Source organism: Sceloporus occidentalis, unplaced genomic scaffold, assembly GCF_023333645.1.
Source record: "Sceloporus occidentalis isolate IW3139 unplaced genomic scaffold, rSceOcc1.0.p SCAF_7, whole genome shotgun sequence".
NCBI lineage: Eukaryota > Metazoa > Chordata > Lepidosauria > Squamata > Phrynosomatidae > Sceloporus > Sceloporus occidentalis.
The window spans coordinates 75,470,308-75,487,902 of NW_028316987.1; the positions used below are offsets into that span (position 1 = coordinate 75,470,308).

General features: G+C 39.9%; 1 protein-coding gene across 7 annotated transcripts in view; it reads left to right on the forward strand.

Moving 5' to 3' along the window:
• Positions 1-17,595, forward strand: part of KIAA1217 (KIAA1217 ortholog) — a 502,750-nt gene that overhangs the window by 336,319 nt on the left and 148,836 nt on the right. For 2 of the 7 annotated variants that reach the window (XM_089533368.1, XM_089533371.1), the window contains exon 4: positions 13,730-13,810. The exons of 4 other annotated variants lie outside the window; for them this stretch is intronic. In XM_089533368.1, coding sequence (XP_089389494.1) covers positions 13,730-13,810 — 81 coding nt within the window. The remainder of the gene's footprint in view (positions 1-13,729; positions 13,811-17,595) is intronic. One more of the 7 variants, XM_089533372.1, reaches the window with a different exon arrangement.

Below are 17,595 nucleotides of genomic sequence, written 5' to 3' on the forward strand. Positions count from 1 at the left end.
TTGTAGCCAACCAGCCAAAAGTTTATAAGCAGAGTGGTCTGTCTCTTCTTACTGTATCTGCCATCTGTTTCATGTAGAAGTTAGAAGTGTTACCTTTTAGACAGCTGGCAGGGGGATTCTGGGAGCTGTGATTCAAGAAGTAAATTTTCCCAACTCTGAAAAGTTTTGTGTAATGTTGTTGTTGTGTGCCTTCAAGTAGTTTCCAATATACGGTGACCCTTCTCTCTGTCCCACCACCCTCTCAGATGCGTTTGGTGGGAACAAGAGACAGGGCCTTCTCAGTGGCTGCTCCCAAGCTTTGGAGCTCCCTCCCTAGAAAGGCCAGAATGTCTCCATCCCTGCTGTCCTTCCGGCTGCAGGTAAAAATATTCTTGTGCTGACAGGCCTTTGCAAATTGATAAGGGCTGGGAATGTTGTGCTAATTAAATTGTAAGGTTTGTATTTTTAACATGTTCTATTTTAATTCATAACTTTTTTAACTTTTAAAATGGTTTGTTTTTAAAATTTTATATTTATACATATTTATATTTATACATTTTAATGTTGTATTGTTTTTAAATTGTATTGTTTTAAACCTGCTGTTCACCGCCTATATTGGGAGAAAGCCAGGATAATGTAATAATAATCCTCTGAAGCTGAGAGAGTGACTTGCCCAAGGTCACCCAGTGGGTTTTCATGGCTGAGTGGGGATTTGAACCCTGATCTCCAGATTCATAGTCCAAACCACTACACCACGCTGGCTCTCATATTTGTGTAATCACCATGGCTAATAGCTTTTGCTGGATCTATCTATCCCCAATAAAGACTGCAGTCCTAGGCTGATATAGTACAACCAGAGTCCTTTAGGTAAGTGGAAGTTACTTCTGAGTAGGCACATATAGAATGGTGGTATTGCTTGACTTTCAAATATGATAAATCACTGTTCACACTCATGATATCACTTCCCAGAAACACAAAAATGGAAAAGGTTACATTGGATTGGTGTTCAAAATGCTCTGGAGCCTGTTTCAATTGCCCAGTCTTGTGATTCCTTGCAGGGATTCTATGGAAGGTATTTTTCACTTTATGTGACTGTCAAGGATTAATGGCTATAGACATAGTGATAATCATCTTATATTTATATAGTGTTTGACATCCAATGGGAATCCCAAGTCCCTTTACAAACATTATACAAAGCTTGAGTCATTAACTAGCTCTGCTTTACAAACACCTCAGGGTTTTCAATACTTTAAAGTCTCATAATTATTGCTCCCAGGTAGAAGATTCCTAAGATTCGGCAACTTATTATAAATGGGAAACTCCCCTGTATTAATCTGTGTAAATCTCAGCATTTTGCTCTGCGTGAAGAACCCTGGGGAGCATTCCAAAGTGCAGATGCTACAGTTTTGAACTTCACTGAGTGTTGTTTTAACACAAAGTGAGATTATTTATTGCCAAAGACTACTGTAAAAGAATTTCCCTGGAGGCCCAACCTGGTCTGCTCTCAGAATTTCTTTCTCTCTCTAGCTCCTATTTCTAAATAAAATATAGATTACAACTGCTTGGAGGAAATCTCCTTCCTCTGAAGAACAAATAATGTGTCCCTCAATGGTGAATATAAATTTTCCAGTGAATGAGCCAAAAAGTAATTCTTATTCTAGGAGATCAGTGGATAGTGTGGGACATTGTGGTCTAAAAGCCACAAGATGGCTGTCTAGTGGATCATTAGCTGTCATTGAGAAGATATGAGGGTCTTCTTGTTTCCTCAGTTTGTGGGGAGCATTTTGGCATCACTCTTAGACAGATATGGATGAATTTGTCTATGTCAGGTTGTCTTATTTTCTAATTTTTTCAGTCCTATATTAATTTCATTCTATTTATGCATCAGTTTGCAATTTTTGCCTGTTTTTCCCCTGATAGATGTGTGTATATTTGTGTTTGAGTGTGTGTGTGTGTGTGTGTGTGTGTGTGTGTGGCATTGCACCTAATATACATGTTTTAATGCAATTTTTCTGCATTAAATTTTGGGGCTATTATTATTATTATTATTATTATTATTATTATTATTATTATTATTTATATAGCACTATAGCATGTTGGTGCTGCTGCTGTGTGCCTTGAAGTGATGTCTAACCTATGACAACACTAAGACGATCCTATCATGGTTTTTCCTGGTGTAATTTGTTTATATGTGGTTTGCTATTGCCTTCCACTGAGGCTGAGAGAGTGTAAGTTGCCCAAGGTCTCCAAGTGGATTTCCATGGATGAGCAGGGATTTGAACTGTTGTCTACTCCAACACTCAACCACTATACCATGTGCTTTCCCTTAATACAGTGGGTCTTTGGTATCTGCTGGGGCTTGATTCCAAGAGCCTCTGTCAATACCGAAATCCAGGGATTCTCAAGTCCTGTTAAATACAGCAGCATTAGTAAAATTATGAGCCTTATATAAATGGCAAAATCAAGGTTTGCTTTATTGAATTTCTATTTTTTAAAAAATATTTTCAAACTGTGGATGGTTGAATCCATGGATGAAGAATCTGTGGATATGGAGGGCCAACGGTATATATGCATTTCATATGTGCATTCTTGGATTGATGAACTGCATTAAAAATCTAGAAAAGTGTGAACATCACAGTCTGTTGCACATTGGTTGAGAAAATGTTACTGAAGTAAAATGTGAGCCAGGGAAATTTTCCTTCATCCCTGTCATGAGCATAGTCCCTGATTGTTTACTACTAATGGTAGTTCCAAGTGTGCTGTAGGTGTGTCTTGTCAATTTTAAACCACTTGTACACTTTCCTCCCAGACTGCGTATGCATAGTAGGAGCATAGTAGGAGCAGGGAATCTGTGGCCCTTCTGATATATATGATTACAATTCCCAGCATCCCCAACCATTGCTTACTTTGGCTGGGTCAAGTGGGATTGGAATCCCCAATTTTCACATCCTTGATGTTTCTTGAGCCTATAGTGTCTGTTCTGCTGGCATAGTAGTGGCTTATGCTCCCTCCCCAATTTAACTACAGTAGAATATTGGATTCTTGGCCTAGATTTCCTGAGGGAACCATATGTCTTGGTGAAAGCTGACAATTTTGTTTTATTCATTTATTTTGGCAGGAACAAGCAAGAGACATGCATTCCAGGATAAAAGTGTATGTATGAGGGAAGAGTTATACATTGAGTAGTTCCATTAAATTGTAGAATGGTTGCTCCAGGCAAACAGAACAAACTGAGACAAAAGTGAGGCAGTTTTGTAAAATATGAAGGAATGACTGTAACTCATGTGCATTGTTCTGCAACAGAAGCTCCTTAGAAATTTGGGTCAAAAAGCAAGGGAACAGGAATGTGTGCCATAGTCCAAAAAGAGAACTGTCTCTGTTCTCTCTCTGGGTTTCTCATATATTCATGAGCAATACTGGACACCCATCACTGTGTAGAAAAAAAGGTGCATTTATGTCCCACTCCTATCCCCAATTTTGCATGCTTTTCCCCAAAGCAATAGTCTTGTTGCTCTAATTTTGCATGTTTTTGAGGACTCAGCACAATATTTCGTATTTGCAAAAGTGCAAATGCTTCATAACCATTGTTACCTTTGTGGCCTAAATCCAGTTCTTAGTCCAAATCTTCACTTAGCAAATTCTCATTGATTCAGTCAATCTATCATTATAGGTCCTCATCCAGATACTTCTGTCAGCAGGGCATAGGCAAGAGAATAGTGAGAAAATAACCTATTTTTTTAATGTGATAGCTTGCCAGTTTTGGAATGGTTCCTTCTGAAATGTTAGGTTAATGACATTGGTTAGGCCTTTTATGGTTGTTACTTTTATTGCTGTTCTGTGTGATTACAATTATTATTTCTGTTGCATTTTGAAATGACTTTGTGGTGATTTATTTGTTTTCTTTATTCATGTCAGTAATCTTGAATTTATTTAAAAGGTTGGTGATAACTTCCTTATATAAAACTGCACATTGGGAGTGTGTTCCATGAAAAAAAGTTGAGTTACCTCATAATTGACTTGTAAAGGAGCTGGGTATTTGAGTATGATAGGCATGTATTTATTATACATTATTTGTGCCACTTAGCAGGCACTTAGAAGGAGCCCTAGTGGCGCAGTGGTTAAATGCCTGTACTGCAGCCATTCACTCGAAACCACAAGGTTGCGAGTTCAAGACCAGCAAAAGGGCCCAAGCTTGACTCAGGCTTGCATCATTCCAAGGTCGCTAAAATGAGTACCCAGACTGTTGGGGGCAAATTAGCTTACTTGCTAATTAGCTTACTTGCTGTTCACCGCTATGATCTTTGGAATAGGGGTATATAAATAAAACAAATTATTATTATTATTATTATTAGTAGTAGTAGTAGTAGTAATGATATTTCCTCTGCTTTTTAGTGGTTGACCTTCAGCTTTTTTTCATATATTTTTCATTCTTTCATTTTGTGGGTTAAGTCCCCTAATACTAAGTGGCCTCAGGTCAGGACACTGTCCTTGGGAAAGAGATTCTATTAGGATAGGCAGCTTGATGCCCTCCAAATATTTTGGCCTATAACTCCCAGAAGCTCTGGCCTGTATGGTCAATGCTTCAGGCTTATGAGAGCTGTAGTCCAAAATATCTGGAGAAAACATTATCCAATTTATCAAACCCTGCCAACTTTTACTGTGTATAATATCTTTTAATCTTTGTATTTGCTTAAAAAATGCTTCCTCCAATGCAACTGTAGAAGTTATATGTACATTTTGCCAACTGTAAACCTTGATCACTGTCCAATGTTGCTCTTGCAGATGCACAAGCAGCTTTCACGAATGCAAGTAAAAGAGGAAATACCTCTTTCATTCCAAAGCACACCCACCCACCCAGTTCCATGCTTCAAAATCTGCTCAGGAGGATTGGGAAACTGTTCAGAGCAGGGGTTGCAGTGCCAGAAAACTGGGGGTTGGGAGGGGAAATCAAGTGCTGTCCCTTTGGATTCTGCCTCTTGTTTCAGAGTTGGTTAGCTTTTTTGTTTGTTTGTTTCTCTTCATTCTGCTTTTTCTTAATCCAATTTCTTGGTGTTTAATTGTATTTGCTTTGGTGACTCATGCAATACTTGGGTATCTACAAAATCATTAATACTATCACATCAGAGCCATTAAAAACAGTGTGGGCAAATGATGTCTTGTGAGGGCAAAGACAGGGGAGGAATATAGCCCAAAGAAGAAGAACATCACTTCATTGCAAATTTAGGAAACATTCAAGGGGAATCATCATAAAACAAATTTCAAAATCTACAAAAGAGCAATACTTTTCTTGGTGAACCAAAATGCACAGAATACATGACACAGGTTTTCAGAGTTTCACTGGCTTCTTCATCAGGCAAAGATGTTAAGGATCATACTAGAGAAGACAAGTGATTAAAAGATTTTTCCAGATGAAGAAGCCAGTGTTTTGGAAGGTTGCATGACCTATCGTGTGCATATTGGTTGGCCAGTAAATGCTGCTTTGTGGATTTTAGATTTTGTTGCATTTTGCAGCAGGACCAACATAGCTATCCTTGAATATGTTTCCTAGATCTGAAGATACTGAATTTTGCTATAACAGAGGAAACAGAGGAAAAGTGAGAAACTCTTCTCTTTACAAGTAATATTTTTAAATGCAATTAGCTGGATATTTCTTGTTACCCTGTATTCAAAACAGAGAAAGTTATTATTATCGGCTGGCATAGTGTTACAAGCTGAAAGTTATTTTATTTGCAGCAGATTTCTTGCAGATTTTTGCTTTGTGGTTTTAAAAACCCTGGCAAGGCTGCTGAATTATGTCATCAGCTCCCCAAATCTAAGTCTGTTCTTACATTTTTGCTTTCTTAGCCCAGAATAGCCAGAATCACACTTGCATTTTGTTTAAATGAGATGCATATGAATAGATATTTCTTGAAAACTAGCTGGGGCTTGATTGAATTAGGGCTTTCCTTAGACACTCTAACTTTTAACATTTCTGTTACTGAGTCGCTAAGTAAATGTGTCAAGTATATTTACTGTTTGTTGTTATGCAACTTTAGGTTATGTGTTATGTATTCAAGTATAATCTATGGTTGGCTGAGTGTGAGAGAGTGTGATTCAAACCCTGTTCTTCCAGTATCCCACTTTATTTTTCTTTTCCTACCTACTCAACTCCAATCACTGTATCATGCTGGCTCTCTGGAGACTGTCTTGCCACAGGGTGTTTGCAACTTCTTTGCAGTGATTAGAAGCTGTTGGCAACTAGAATTTAAGTCAGATGAAATAATTTTACCATTTCCATTGTGTGTATGTGGGGAGTGTTTGCCTGTGTCTGTCTGTGCAAACCACTACAACATGCTGGCTCTTTAAATATGTCTACACTAAATATATTTCAGTGATTTGTATCTATGCTAAGTTTTATTCACAGTGTAATCCTCTACATGTCGGTTCAGAAGTAAAGTCTATTAAATTCAGTTGCACTTGTTGTTATGATAGTTGTGTGCTTTCAAGTCATTTCCACCTTATGGGCACCCTAAAGTGAACTGATCATAGGGTTTTCTTTGCAAGATTTGTTCAGAGGAGGTTTGCCATTGCCTTCCCCTGAGGCTAAGAGCATGTAACTTACCCAAGGTCACCCAGGGGTTTCATGGCTGAGCTGGGACTCACCTGGACTCTAGCATTACAATCCAACACTCAAACCACTATGCCATGCTGGCACAATTGGAATAATTCACAGGTAAATGTGTATAAGATTGCACCCAAAATTCCAATTGAAATCTCATGACTTCATTTTTACCGTGATTTCAAATAGGACCAGCTTGTGTAGTGGTTTGAGCATTGGATTATGACTCTGGAGCCCAATACCCCACTAGGCCATGGAAACCCACTGGGTGATCTTGAGTGAGTCACACACTCTCAGCCCCAAAGAACCCCCATGATGGGGTCACCTTAGGATCATCATAATACATAACTTCTAATGTATGCATTTTCATGCATATTTTTCTTCATATAGAGACTTCCCCTTTGAGTAAAAATGTTTCTGCGTATTTTAAAGATACACATGGGCCAGAACAGACAGGCCAAAATAAAGCTGCTTCAGGTCACTTTGGAGGTATGCTGTTCAGATGACACATCTTAAGAGGCCAGAAGCTGCACCAAAGCTGCACTCCAGTCCTTAGGATTGTAGCGTGGCTTTAGCATGGCTTCTGGCCTCTTAGGACACATGCATCATTTAAATAGCATACCTCCAAAGTGACTCAAAGCAGCTTTATTCTGGCCTGTCTATATGGGTTCACATGTTGAGTTGTGCACTCTAATTTATGTATAATTGGAATGGGGAAAAGGAAGGAAGAACACCACTTGCTTCCCCCTCTCCCATGTGTATGAGAAAACATAAGAGATTCACAGTTGCAATAGGAGCATCAAAGACCATAAACAGATTAACATCATTTAAAGAATTGGTTAGAGAGGCAGTGTGATGTAGTAGTACATGTGTTGGACTAGGAGTCCAAGAGACCAGGGTTTGAATTCTTGCTGAGTCACAGAAACCCACTGGGTAACCTTGAGTGAGTCTCACTCTCATAGCCTCAGAGGAAGGCAATGGCAAATCTTGCCTGAACACATTTTGCCAAGCAAACCCTGTGATACAGGCCCTTTGCAGACTGGCCATTAAGGCTGGTCTGGGGGTGGAGTCACGGGTCCATAATGCCATGTGCCACTCCACATGGCGTCATGGCACTCCTCTGACACGGCATCCACAGAACACAGTACCAAAGGACTGCCTTAAAGTTGCTGCACTGCATCTGTCGCGTCCTTTCCAGCTATTTTTTCTGGCTCCTTTTTGCACCCAGGAAAAACCAGATCAGGGCTGCAGCGCACGGTTACTGCAGCCCCAATAAAGCACCCCTGAAGGTGGCTGTAGGCCACCCCTTAGGGGTGGTCTGCACAGCCCCATAATCACCTCATGATTGCCATAAGTTGGAAATTACTTTCTTTTACATCCCAATCAGTAGTTTCAGAAAGCTGGAAAACAGCCCAGTGAACTGTGCATGGACAGGGAAATAAAGGCTCAGCACCATCATCAGCTGTGGGGCTCCCAGGTCCCTCAGTACCTTCATGATCCAGCCTTTTTTTGTAGTTACATAGCATCCATTCTCCCCCTGCCCCATTAATTTCTTAGAGATAGCCAAGATGTTAAAACAAATTCCTGTCTGGCTCCTATATACTCTAGGCAAGTATATACTGGCGTATTCTGAACAAAGCCATTTGTTAACTCGTGTCACTGTTGAAACTGATGAGAAGATGACAGGTACTTATTGAAAGAGGAGAGGAATGCAATGAAAGCCTTTTTAATAATAAGGTAGATACATAAACCTTGTCATTTGGATGATTGGTACAAAATAGCTGGGCTCCTCCATCCCCATGGGCAATAGAAGAGGCTTTGCTATGCTATCATGCTTTCAATTTGCTGTCAACTTCAATTCTAAAATAGTGCCAGAGAAAAATCAGAGTAATGAAAGAAATAACTTTTTTTTAATACACCTCTGACCTGATCTGCAGGGCTTGAACACATTAACTGGTCTTTTTGTGATTTGTGCTAAGTTAGCATTTTAAACTCCATTTTGCAAACAAGGAATCAAATGTAGAGGTAATAATTTGCCACAGAAAACGAATGAGCTGGGAATGACTTCTTAGACCTTTTCATACAAGGTTTCAACTGGCTTTTCCTTAATATAGCCTATAACTCTAATAGAAGACTACCATTGGCAAGGAAGTACTTTTGCATCTCTTCCATGTGCAATCCTATACTAACGACTTTCATATGTAGCTCACAGATACCATAAAAGCAGCTCAGAAGAGGAAAGAATCTCTTTAGGTCACCCTAACATTTTATGTAGAAACAAGAACTAATTGGCTCTAGTGAAGAATTTTAGATTTAAAACTAGGCCTTTGTATTGAAATTCCAGCTCATCCATGATCTATATCACCTAGTAATTTGCTGCTTTTCAGGCTATGCCTCTGTTTTGCAGCCTGTACCATGCGGGTTAATAATCATACCACTCTTCATACAGTAATAATTTATACTATAAAATGTGTGTAGGGGAACAAGCTCCCATTATTGCAGTCCGTGCATCCATTCTATACGTGATTATATCAGCAGGCTCAACATTGCTTTGGGGATGAAGACTGCAGAGCACATTTCATAGGTGTCCCATATAAAAAGTTAAAGACTATTTCACGAGTTACCTGAAATTGCATATCTTAGAAGTTTCCATGTTTCAGAATCCCAAATTGAGTATGTGTCTGACTCATCAAAGAGCTTAAATTTCTTGGTACTCTCTGTTGAGTATTTAGCAGTAGCAATAACAAATACATTTCTATACCACTTATCAGTGCACTTAAGCACTCCCTAACTGGTTTACAAAGTGTAAGCTAATTCAAGCTGGGTACTCATTTTAGCCACCTCAAAAGGATGCAAGCCTGAGTTGAGCTTCAGCCCCCTTGGCTGGGATTGAACTTGCAAACTTATGATTTGTGAGTAAGTGGCTGCACTACAGGCATTTAACCACTGCGCTACCAGGAGTCCTTGTTGTACTTGTTGGCCAAAAGATTTGCCACTCTGTATTCTGTGAAATGGACCTCAGAAAAATACTTTGGAATTCAACACTTTATCTTATAAAATATGCCAAAGCATTTGATTATGTAACAGCAATTTGCACCCCACTCCAACACAAAGAGTTGGGATGGGATGCATAATTTGCCCACTCCAACAGGAAGACAAGATTTAAAAGATGCCTAGCAGTTATGCTGAGCCTGAAAGATTTTGGGGGCATTGCCAGAGCCAATTTATGGTCTGCTGCACCCAGCTTCTTCACTTCAGTTTTTCAGCCTGCCAAGCCAAGTTGAGCACTTCGGATCCCATCTTGGATTGAGCGACATTGCTCAGTTTGAATGGCTTGGCAAGCGTGGGCTGCATTGGCATGGCCTGTTGCCATTGTTATTTAAGGAGCACTATGTGCCTCCTCCCCAAGTTGTGGTTATTTAGGGGGTAAAAATCTTCGGCCCCATTCCCACTGGCTTATAAAGTGGATCAAGACTCGGATTATGGGAGCATCGTTCCCATTTGAGCGCGCAATCGATCCTCATTACACCGATTTCGTTCCCATTGGAATTTGGATCTGATCCCCATGTAATTGTTTTTTTCAGGGAAAACCCAAATCAGGAGGGGTCGAACCCAGTTTAATTTGACTGTACTTTTTTTTCTTGCACCTCCCGTGTACAATCCGGGGTAAATAAATGGGAACCACATAGGTGTCCGATTCGGGAACTTGAGGATGGGAGGAGCAGTGCTCAAGGGGCTGGCCTGGGGGTGTCACCCGCTTTGTTCTCTTTCCTGCATTACTGGCGCCATCCCCCCCCCCCCGGTTCGCATAGCCTTTCCCCTGGTGGAGTGGGTAGCTGGCTAAGGCGATCGCATATGTAGAAAAATGTATTTTTTAAAAAATTAAGTTTTCAATCACCTAGGCGCTCTGTCGGGTGTCCAAACATAGCAAATTGCTACATTGACCTCCAAATGCAGTAAACACATTACGCCCCCCTGCAACCTCCCCCCTACTTCACATTCATAGATCAATGTGTGAGGAGAGCCATTGAACACAATTTTTAACTATTTTTTTCTACACTTGATCTTAGCCAAAAGGCTGAGAAGTGATATATTCATTTCCATATTTTTTCTTTTTTTTACATGCCTGCTTGATCGCCCCCCAGACAGCCCAGGGAGCAATGGGGGAGGCAAAGGGACTTGGGGGGATGGAGGCTCCTTCTCCCTTTCCCAGAGGGGCTCTGGGAAGACACAGGACAGCTTGGGAGGCAAAGGGACTTGTCTTGTCTCATTATTTCGTTATTCGTTATTAAATGAGACTGGGCAAAGAATGAGATGTATTTCATATTAAGATAATTGGACAAATGTAAAAAGGTTATATTTATATTTTGGAGCATTCAGACCACTGTAATAATCACAAAATGCCCTATATGGCAGGTGTTCCATAGTACCTCAGAATAATGTGAATATTTTCCTTGTCATGGGAATCGTTCTGAATTAATGGTGATGGCAAATGCCGACACACTACATGTATGTTAAAAAAAATATTTTAACACAATTTCTCACATTTTTGCATTGGATTCTATTGGCTATTCCAAGTTTCCTCTCTTTTCTTAGAAAACTAGCCACCCTGCTGAAATTAGCTAGCAAGGCCAGCTTGGCTTTTAGGCAGAATAAGGCAGTCATCTCCAGGAGGAATGGAAGCTTTAGGTTGAAAGCCTTAGGCTGAAAACATTTAATCAATACTTCTCATCTCCTACGTGGATATTCAGAAAATGGGGTTTGGATTAAAATGGACCTTTGGTATCACCTGGGGTTTGGTTCCAGGACCTCCCATGGATACCAAAGTCAGTGGATGTTCAAATTGTATGTAATGGTATAGTACAGTAGCCCCTTGGTATCCACTCAGGTTTGATTAAGACTCCCTCTGGGTATCAAAATCTATGGATGCTCTGGTTAAATACAGTGGTGTAGTGAAATGGTGTCCCTTATGTAAAATGGCAAAATCAAGCTTTGCTTTTTGGAATTTATATCTTTTTGAAATATTTTCAAGCAATAGGTGGTTGAATTCATAGGTAAAGAATCTGTGCATATAGAGGTCCAGCTGTAAAATTGTGTCCCTTATATGTAATGGTAAAATCAATGGTTTGCATTTTAGACTTCATTTTTCAAAACATATTTTAAAGCCGTGGATGGTTGACTCTGTGGATAAGGAGGGCTGACTGCATTATTAGATTAGTTCATATGTAAACAATACAGTTTTATCCTTTTAAAAGTCTTGAATTACCGGTACATAATATAACCAAGGCATGGGAGCACAATGAGGAAGAATATGAAGGGGATAAAATTCTATGGAAGATTTTAGCAATTGGATGTGAAGGAAAATATTTAATTTTTGCTCTTTGAGTCTGCATTCACATTACATGCAACATTGCAGTTGTGTATTTTCTAATGTACTTTACAGAACAGCTGCACCTTTTGATTACCCAGTTAAGTTTAAATGAGACTAATAGAAAAATAATTAAGCCAGATATCAGGGACTATATTCAGTTTTTAAATTACCTAGGAGTCTTTTTCACCCCCACTTCTCATTTACAAAACATTATCACAACTAAGTCATTTTTATATTATTCTTTTATTTTTTTTAAAATGTTCCTGGTTCTTTTGCAACTTACGGTATCTCTCTGTGTTTCTTATTTCCAATAAGTCATAATTGGCTTAAGTGGAATCATTTTCCAAGCAGTGAAATAATTTTTCCAGCAATGTCACGAAGGAGAAGGATAATGGGATGGAATCAACAAAAAGAACAGATGGGGACTTCAGTGAAAGCAAACATCTCGTATTTGTGCAACTGTCTCTTTTCACTAATGAAGTAGTGGGGAGAGAAAAACCAGAAAATAATGGGGAAAAGTTTGGACCAGCAGGAGAAATTTCAAATGCACTCCAAGAGCTTTAATGCAAGAGCCATTAATACATATAAAGAGAGTTGGAGGGAAAGGCGGTGGTGCGGAGTGTGCTCAGCATTGTGTTTGCTACCAGCATTTGGTTGTAGGATTTAACAAGCTCAGAGTGAAAAATGTGTGCTTTTGAGAGATCCTGAAGGCATGTTGGCAATACATTTTAGTGTGGAGGTGTGTGTGTCTGTCTGTGTGTATATATAAAGAGAGAGAGCGCCTTAGAAGTTTGAATGTAAATGTTTCAAGAATTTCCTTTAACTTTGTTCTCTCTGTTGTCGCTTCAGGACAGTGAGGGTTGGCTTTTTGTGTCTGTACTTATTTGCAATTACTCTTCTTTGCCTTTCTCTGGTTTAATTGTAACTGCCAACTGCTTGTCTCATCTGAAGCTTGTGCTTCAGCTAGGCTTTCTAGTTTCTCTGATGTCATAGAGTGCATTCCTTTCCTTGGCTGAATCTGATGTGTGCTATTTAATACTCATTTATCGCTGCTGGCCCATGTTCAGCAGAATTATGGTTCCACACATTTTCTCCACCCATAACAGCACAATCAGGAAATCTCCCTTCTTTTTCACACAGAACGACAAAATCCTCATCTGCAGGAAATAGGCATTTGATCCCTATATCCTGCCTAATCCCCTCCAGAATCAACGTCCTTCCTGTGAAATACCAGCATCTGCATATTTAAATTTAGCCATTGTTTTTATTAGCTTTTCCTTTCATTGCTAATTCTTGAATGGTTTTTAGCACTGAGATTTCTTTAAAAAAATCTCCAGTGCATCTCGGAATTAGGTGCACAGTACTGCAGTCAAGACTGCAGGTTGGAACTGGTAGATTAGTCAATGAAAGCTTTATTTTGTGGGGCATGATTTATAGCACAGACCTGCAGGGACTGTTTTGATTTTGGTGTATTACTGACACCCGTAACTGTACTTTTGATGGCATCAGTAGCTCACACTTCCCTTGCTGTCTTAGAAACGTACCTATATATTGTGATTTCAGTAATATGCTCATATAAGTAAATTTAATAAATTCTTCCATTCATTCTTTTTTGTTCCATCCAGGTCCCTTTCTTTCCAGGCTGTTGTTTTATTGCTATACATTTCCATTTTATGCTTGCTCTTCATCTTCTTCTTCTTTTTTTTGCTTTGTTTTTGTTTATTTTAATTTGTTTTCTCTCTTCCCCCTTCCTTTTCTCTTTCTCTCTTTCTGATCCACAGGCTTTGCAGTGCATGTTGGTCTCCCTCCATTCAGAACTTGACATTCAAAGGTACTTGATGAAAATTGAATCCTCTCAGAGAGTTAGTACTGCACTTTCTTTTTTCTGCACTCTGCCTTGGACTGAGCGTGTTGTTTTGTCTTTGCTTAAACCATCTGGTTTTGCATCACTGTTAGTAAAATTGGCTCTGGTTAAGTCTGGACTTGCATGCTTTGTTTCCTGCCCAGATTTGAACTAGGTAGCAAAATGCCTGGATATTCTTTGTAACGTTTGTTTTAAAGTGCTGAATATTTGTGTGGACAACTCTCCACTTATCAAAAAAGACATGGAAAAGATTTGGAGATAGATAGTTCTCCTTTCCACACTAATTCTGAGTACCACATAATTTCCAAGTAAATAAACATGTTGCGCTTGAGGCTTTGTATTTCAAACATAAAAATTTGAGATGCTCTCTTGTGTCATGTGCATCAGCTTGTGTTGGATTGGTAATACACAGGAAAAATGCCCAAAGCCATTGCATTTAAAGAATATCTGTATTTTACAGGGACTTTCAAACATACGTTACCTCAGCTTCTATTCCCAAAAGGCATTTTGTCCACACTTCTTTAAAATCTTTATACAGTAATTCATTTTTAACAATAATCTTCTGTGGCACAGAAATTAATTTGGTTTTTTTTCCTAATAGGGAAGCCATACTTTAGGCATTAATTTCTGCAAATAAATCCCTAGCCCAAACACCGTTCCTTTTTTCCTTTTTTTTTTTTCTTTGCCTTTTGGATATTTGTGTTCCAGAAAAAATGGAAGACCAATATTTTTCTATAAGCAGACTACCTTGTCACAAAAGCTCACAGAGTAATGTCTTTTTTTCTCCCCTTATTTTTCCTTTGTTGTGATTTCAGGAATGGATTTAGGAAATTTATACTATAGACAAAGGTGTATGGCACTTGTATGAATTGTTTATTCCTTTAATTTATATCCTTCTTTAAATACTGGGCCGCAAGGCAACTCAAAAACAGATACAAGTAAAAACACAGCAAACTATGATATTAAAATGCAATTAAATGGATTGTCATAATGAAACAACTGAATTAAAAACACAGTGATGGTGGATGGGAGAAAAGAACAGTGTTTCTTATGAAAAAAAGTTCCTCAACAGACAGCCAGTTTCCAAACTGCTGCTTGAATAAAGAAAGTATTTGTGGACCAGTGGAGGTACAACAGGGACAAGGGTCCTCCTAGATTTTCCCAATAGATAAAATCCCACCACACCACTATGAAATGAAGACAAGCTATAAAGAATGCTCCTTTTAAAGGGAATGTACAGGTAGAACAGGTGTAAGGCTGTAATGTGCACTCTATAGGGATGTAATTCATCACTATTTTTTTCTCAAAGGAAGCAATAAGAAATTTAAGCAATTTCTATCCCATTGCAAGAAAGTATTTGAAAACCATGCAGTTTTCAGGACTACGGGCTGGAACAGACAGCCCAAAAAAACCCGCTTTCAGATATCATTGGCACACAGTGTTTTTAGAGGATGCACATCCTGATAGCACCGGGAAGGCAGCTTGAAGCCACCTGGATGACCAGATGTGGGCAACTTCATGACGCTCTGGCGGCATGGCATTTACATGCGGAATGCCGCCAGAGCATCATGAAGCCACCATGGGGCTGCGGCGGGGCAGGAAGCACCGGCCTTTCCCCTGCTGAAAAAGGAGTGGATCTTTGCCACTCCTATTTCGGACAGCTTCAAGGTGGTTTGGCATTGCGGCATGTGGTTGTCATGGCCCTGATCTGTCTTCAGAAGGGGCAGCTTCAAGCCCTACATCTGCACAAAATTTGCATGAGCAATTTTTGCCCAGGAAACAGAAGATAATAACATTTCTGTGTAGAAATATTATTCTTTGTAGGAAAATACTGTTTCCTGTGCAGATAATTCTGTTTCCCAGGTCAGGGGCACTGTAAAGAAATAATGACGCAGGAGGCCACTATGTTGATGGAAATGGCCACAACTTTATTGGTCACAGCAAACAGGTGGAGTTGGCCTAGGTTATGGTCCAGGACTGGTGGACGCTAAATAGGGGGTTGACCCCTACAGTGGCAACTCCTTCTCCAGCCCAGTACCCCTGGGTCCCTACAAGCAGTGCTCCACAACATTGATCTTCTCACCCACCAGATCTACGACCCATCCTGGTGGGTGAGAAAAGTTGTGACAGCACATAGTGCAGTTGCCTACAGGAGCTGCCCAAAACCAGGATGAGTGAGGAGGGTTCCACCCCCCTCTGGCCATCTGGTCAATGGCCTGGGCCAGAAATCCATCACACAGCTAATCTTGGGCTACATCCAACACCTGGCGCAGCCTGGGAAGGAGAAGCTGTGTGGGCCAGACATCCCATCCATCCCAGCTACCCTGATGAGGCACCGGTGCCAAGGGAACTGGCATGTTGACTCCCCTGCCCAGCAAATAGGCAAACCTGGCAAGTTGGGCACTTCTGTACAAAGCAGCCATGTGCAGATATTGCACAGAATAAATCCCAAATTGTGAAGACTCATGACAGTCCAGTATTTGCCAGTCCAGTTTCTCAACAGTGTTTCTTAACATTTGAAAAACATGTTTTCCCATCAGTTTGTGGAGAATATGGAACAATAGGGATAAAAATATAGAAATACATTCTTTTAAAATAGATTGGGAACAATTCTAAAATTTAGTCTGAAAGCCAGTTTCAGAACCGAAGACCTGACACAATAATACTGTTTTAACTGCTTGCCAAAACCTCAAGAAACATGGAGCCAGGTTGACTACAGAGATAGTTTTTTGAGTGGTTTGGGGGCTATATGGCAGTGTTCTGGAAGAGTTTATTCCTGAAGTTTCACCAGCATCTGACAGAGAGTTATACAGCTGAGGTCCTGCTACAGGGGAATTCCTTACACCCCCTCCAATGTGGATTTCAGATTCCAAATTGTCACATAGAGCTAGAAAGTGTCTTTCTGATATCTAGCCCCCAAACCTTTTAGGGCTTCATAGGATGAAACAAAAACAATGAATTGAACACAGGAACAAATTGGAAGTCAGTGCAATTGGTTCAAGACTAGGATGTGTGATGTCACAGCAACTTCTGTGTCTGTGAAACAGGAAGTGGAGGAAGGAGTTCGGACACAAAAGGGAAGGAAGAATGGAGGTTGTTGTTGTTGTTGTGTGCCTCCAAGTCATTTTTTACTTATGGTGACCCTAAGGAAAAGCTATTGTTGGGTTTTCTTGGCAGGTTTCTTTGGAGGGTGTGTCATTGCCATTCTCAGAGGCTGAGAGAGTGTCAGTTGCTGAAGGTCACTCAGTGGGTTTATGTTCAAGCAGGGAATCTAGCTCTGATCTCCAGAATCACAGTCCAACAGTCAAACCACTACACTCACTGGCTCTTAGAAGGGAGTACATATAGCATATTCTTGACAGAGGAACATATAGTTCAGTTTTCACATTTGTATTGGGCAATGAAAACACCTTTTGTCCCTCAAATTAGATAGGTCCATCCAGATTTGTACAACCCTCATTTTCCCCCCTTCTGATCTCCAAAGTATGAAATAAACATTTATGAGAAACTGCAACGGTCAGCCTTCTAAGGAACCTTTGGCATAATTAAAATGAAGAACAAGTGGGGGACATATTTCATATTAATTTCTCTATAGACCCTGAGATTAAAGAACATAGTTTTAGCTGACCATAGCAGCAGGACACAGTGTGGTGGATAAGCATTAGATGGGAATAGTCAAGGTTGCTGGGTTTGTTTAATAGAGCTCCTATCCTAAGAATGCAAACTACATAGTCACTAACCCAGCTCAAGTTACTCATGACTAAGACTATTGCCACACTGCAG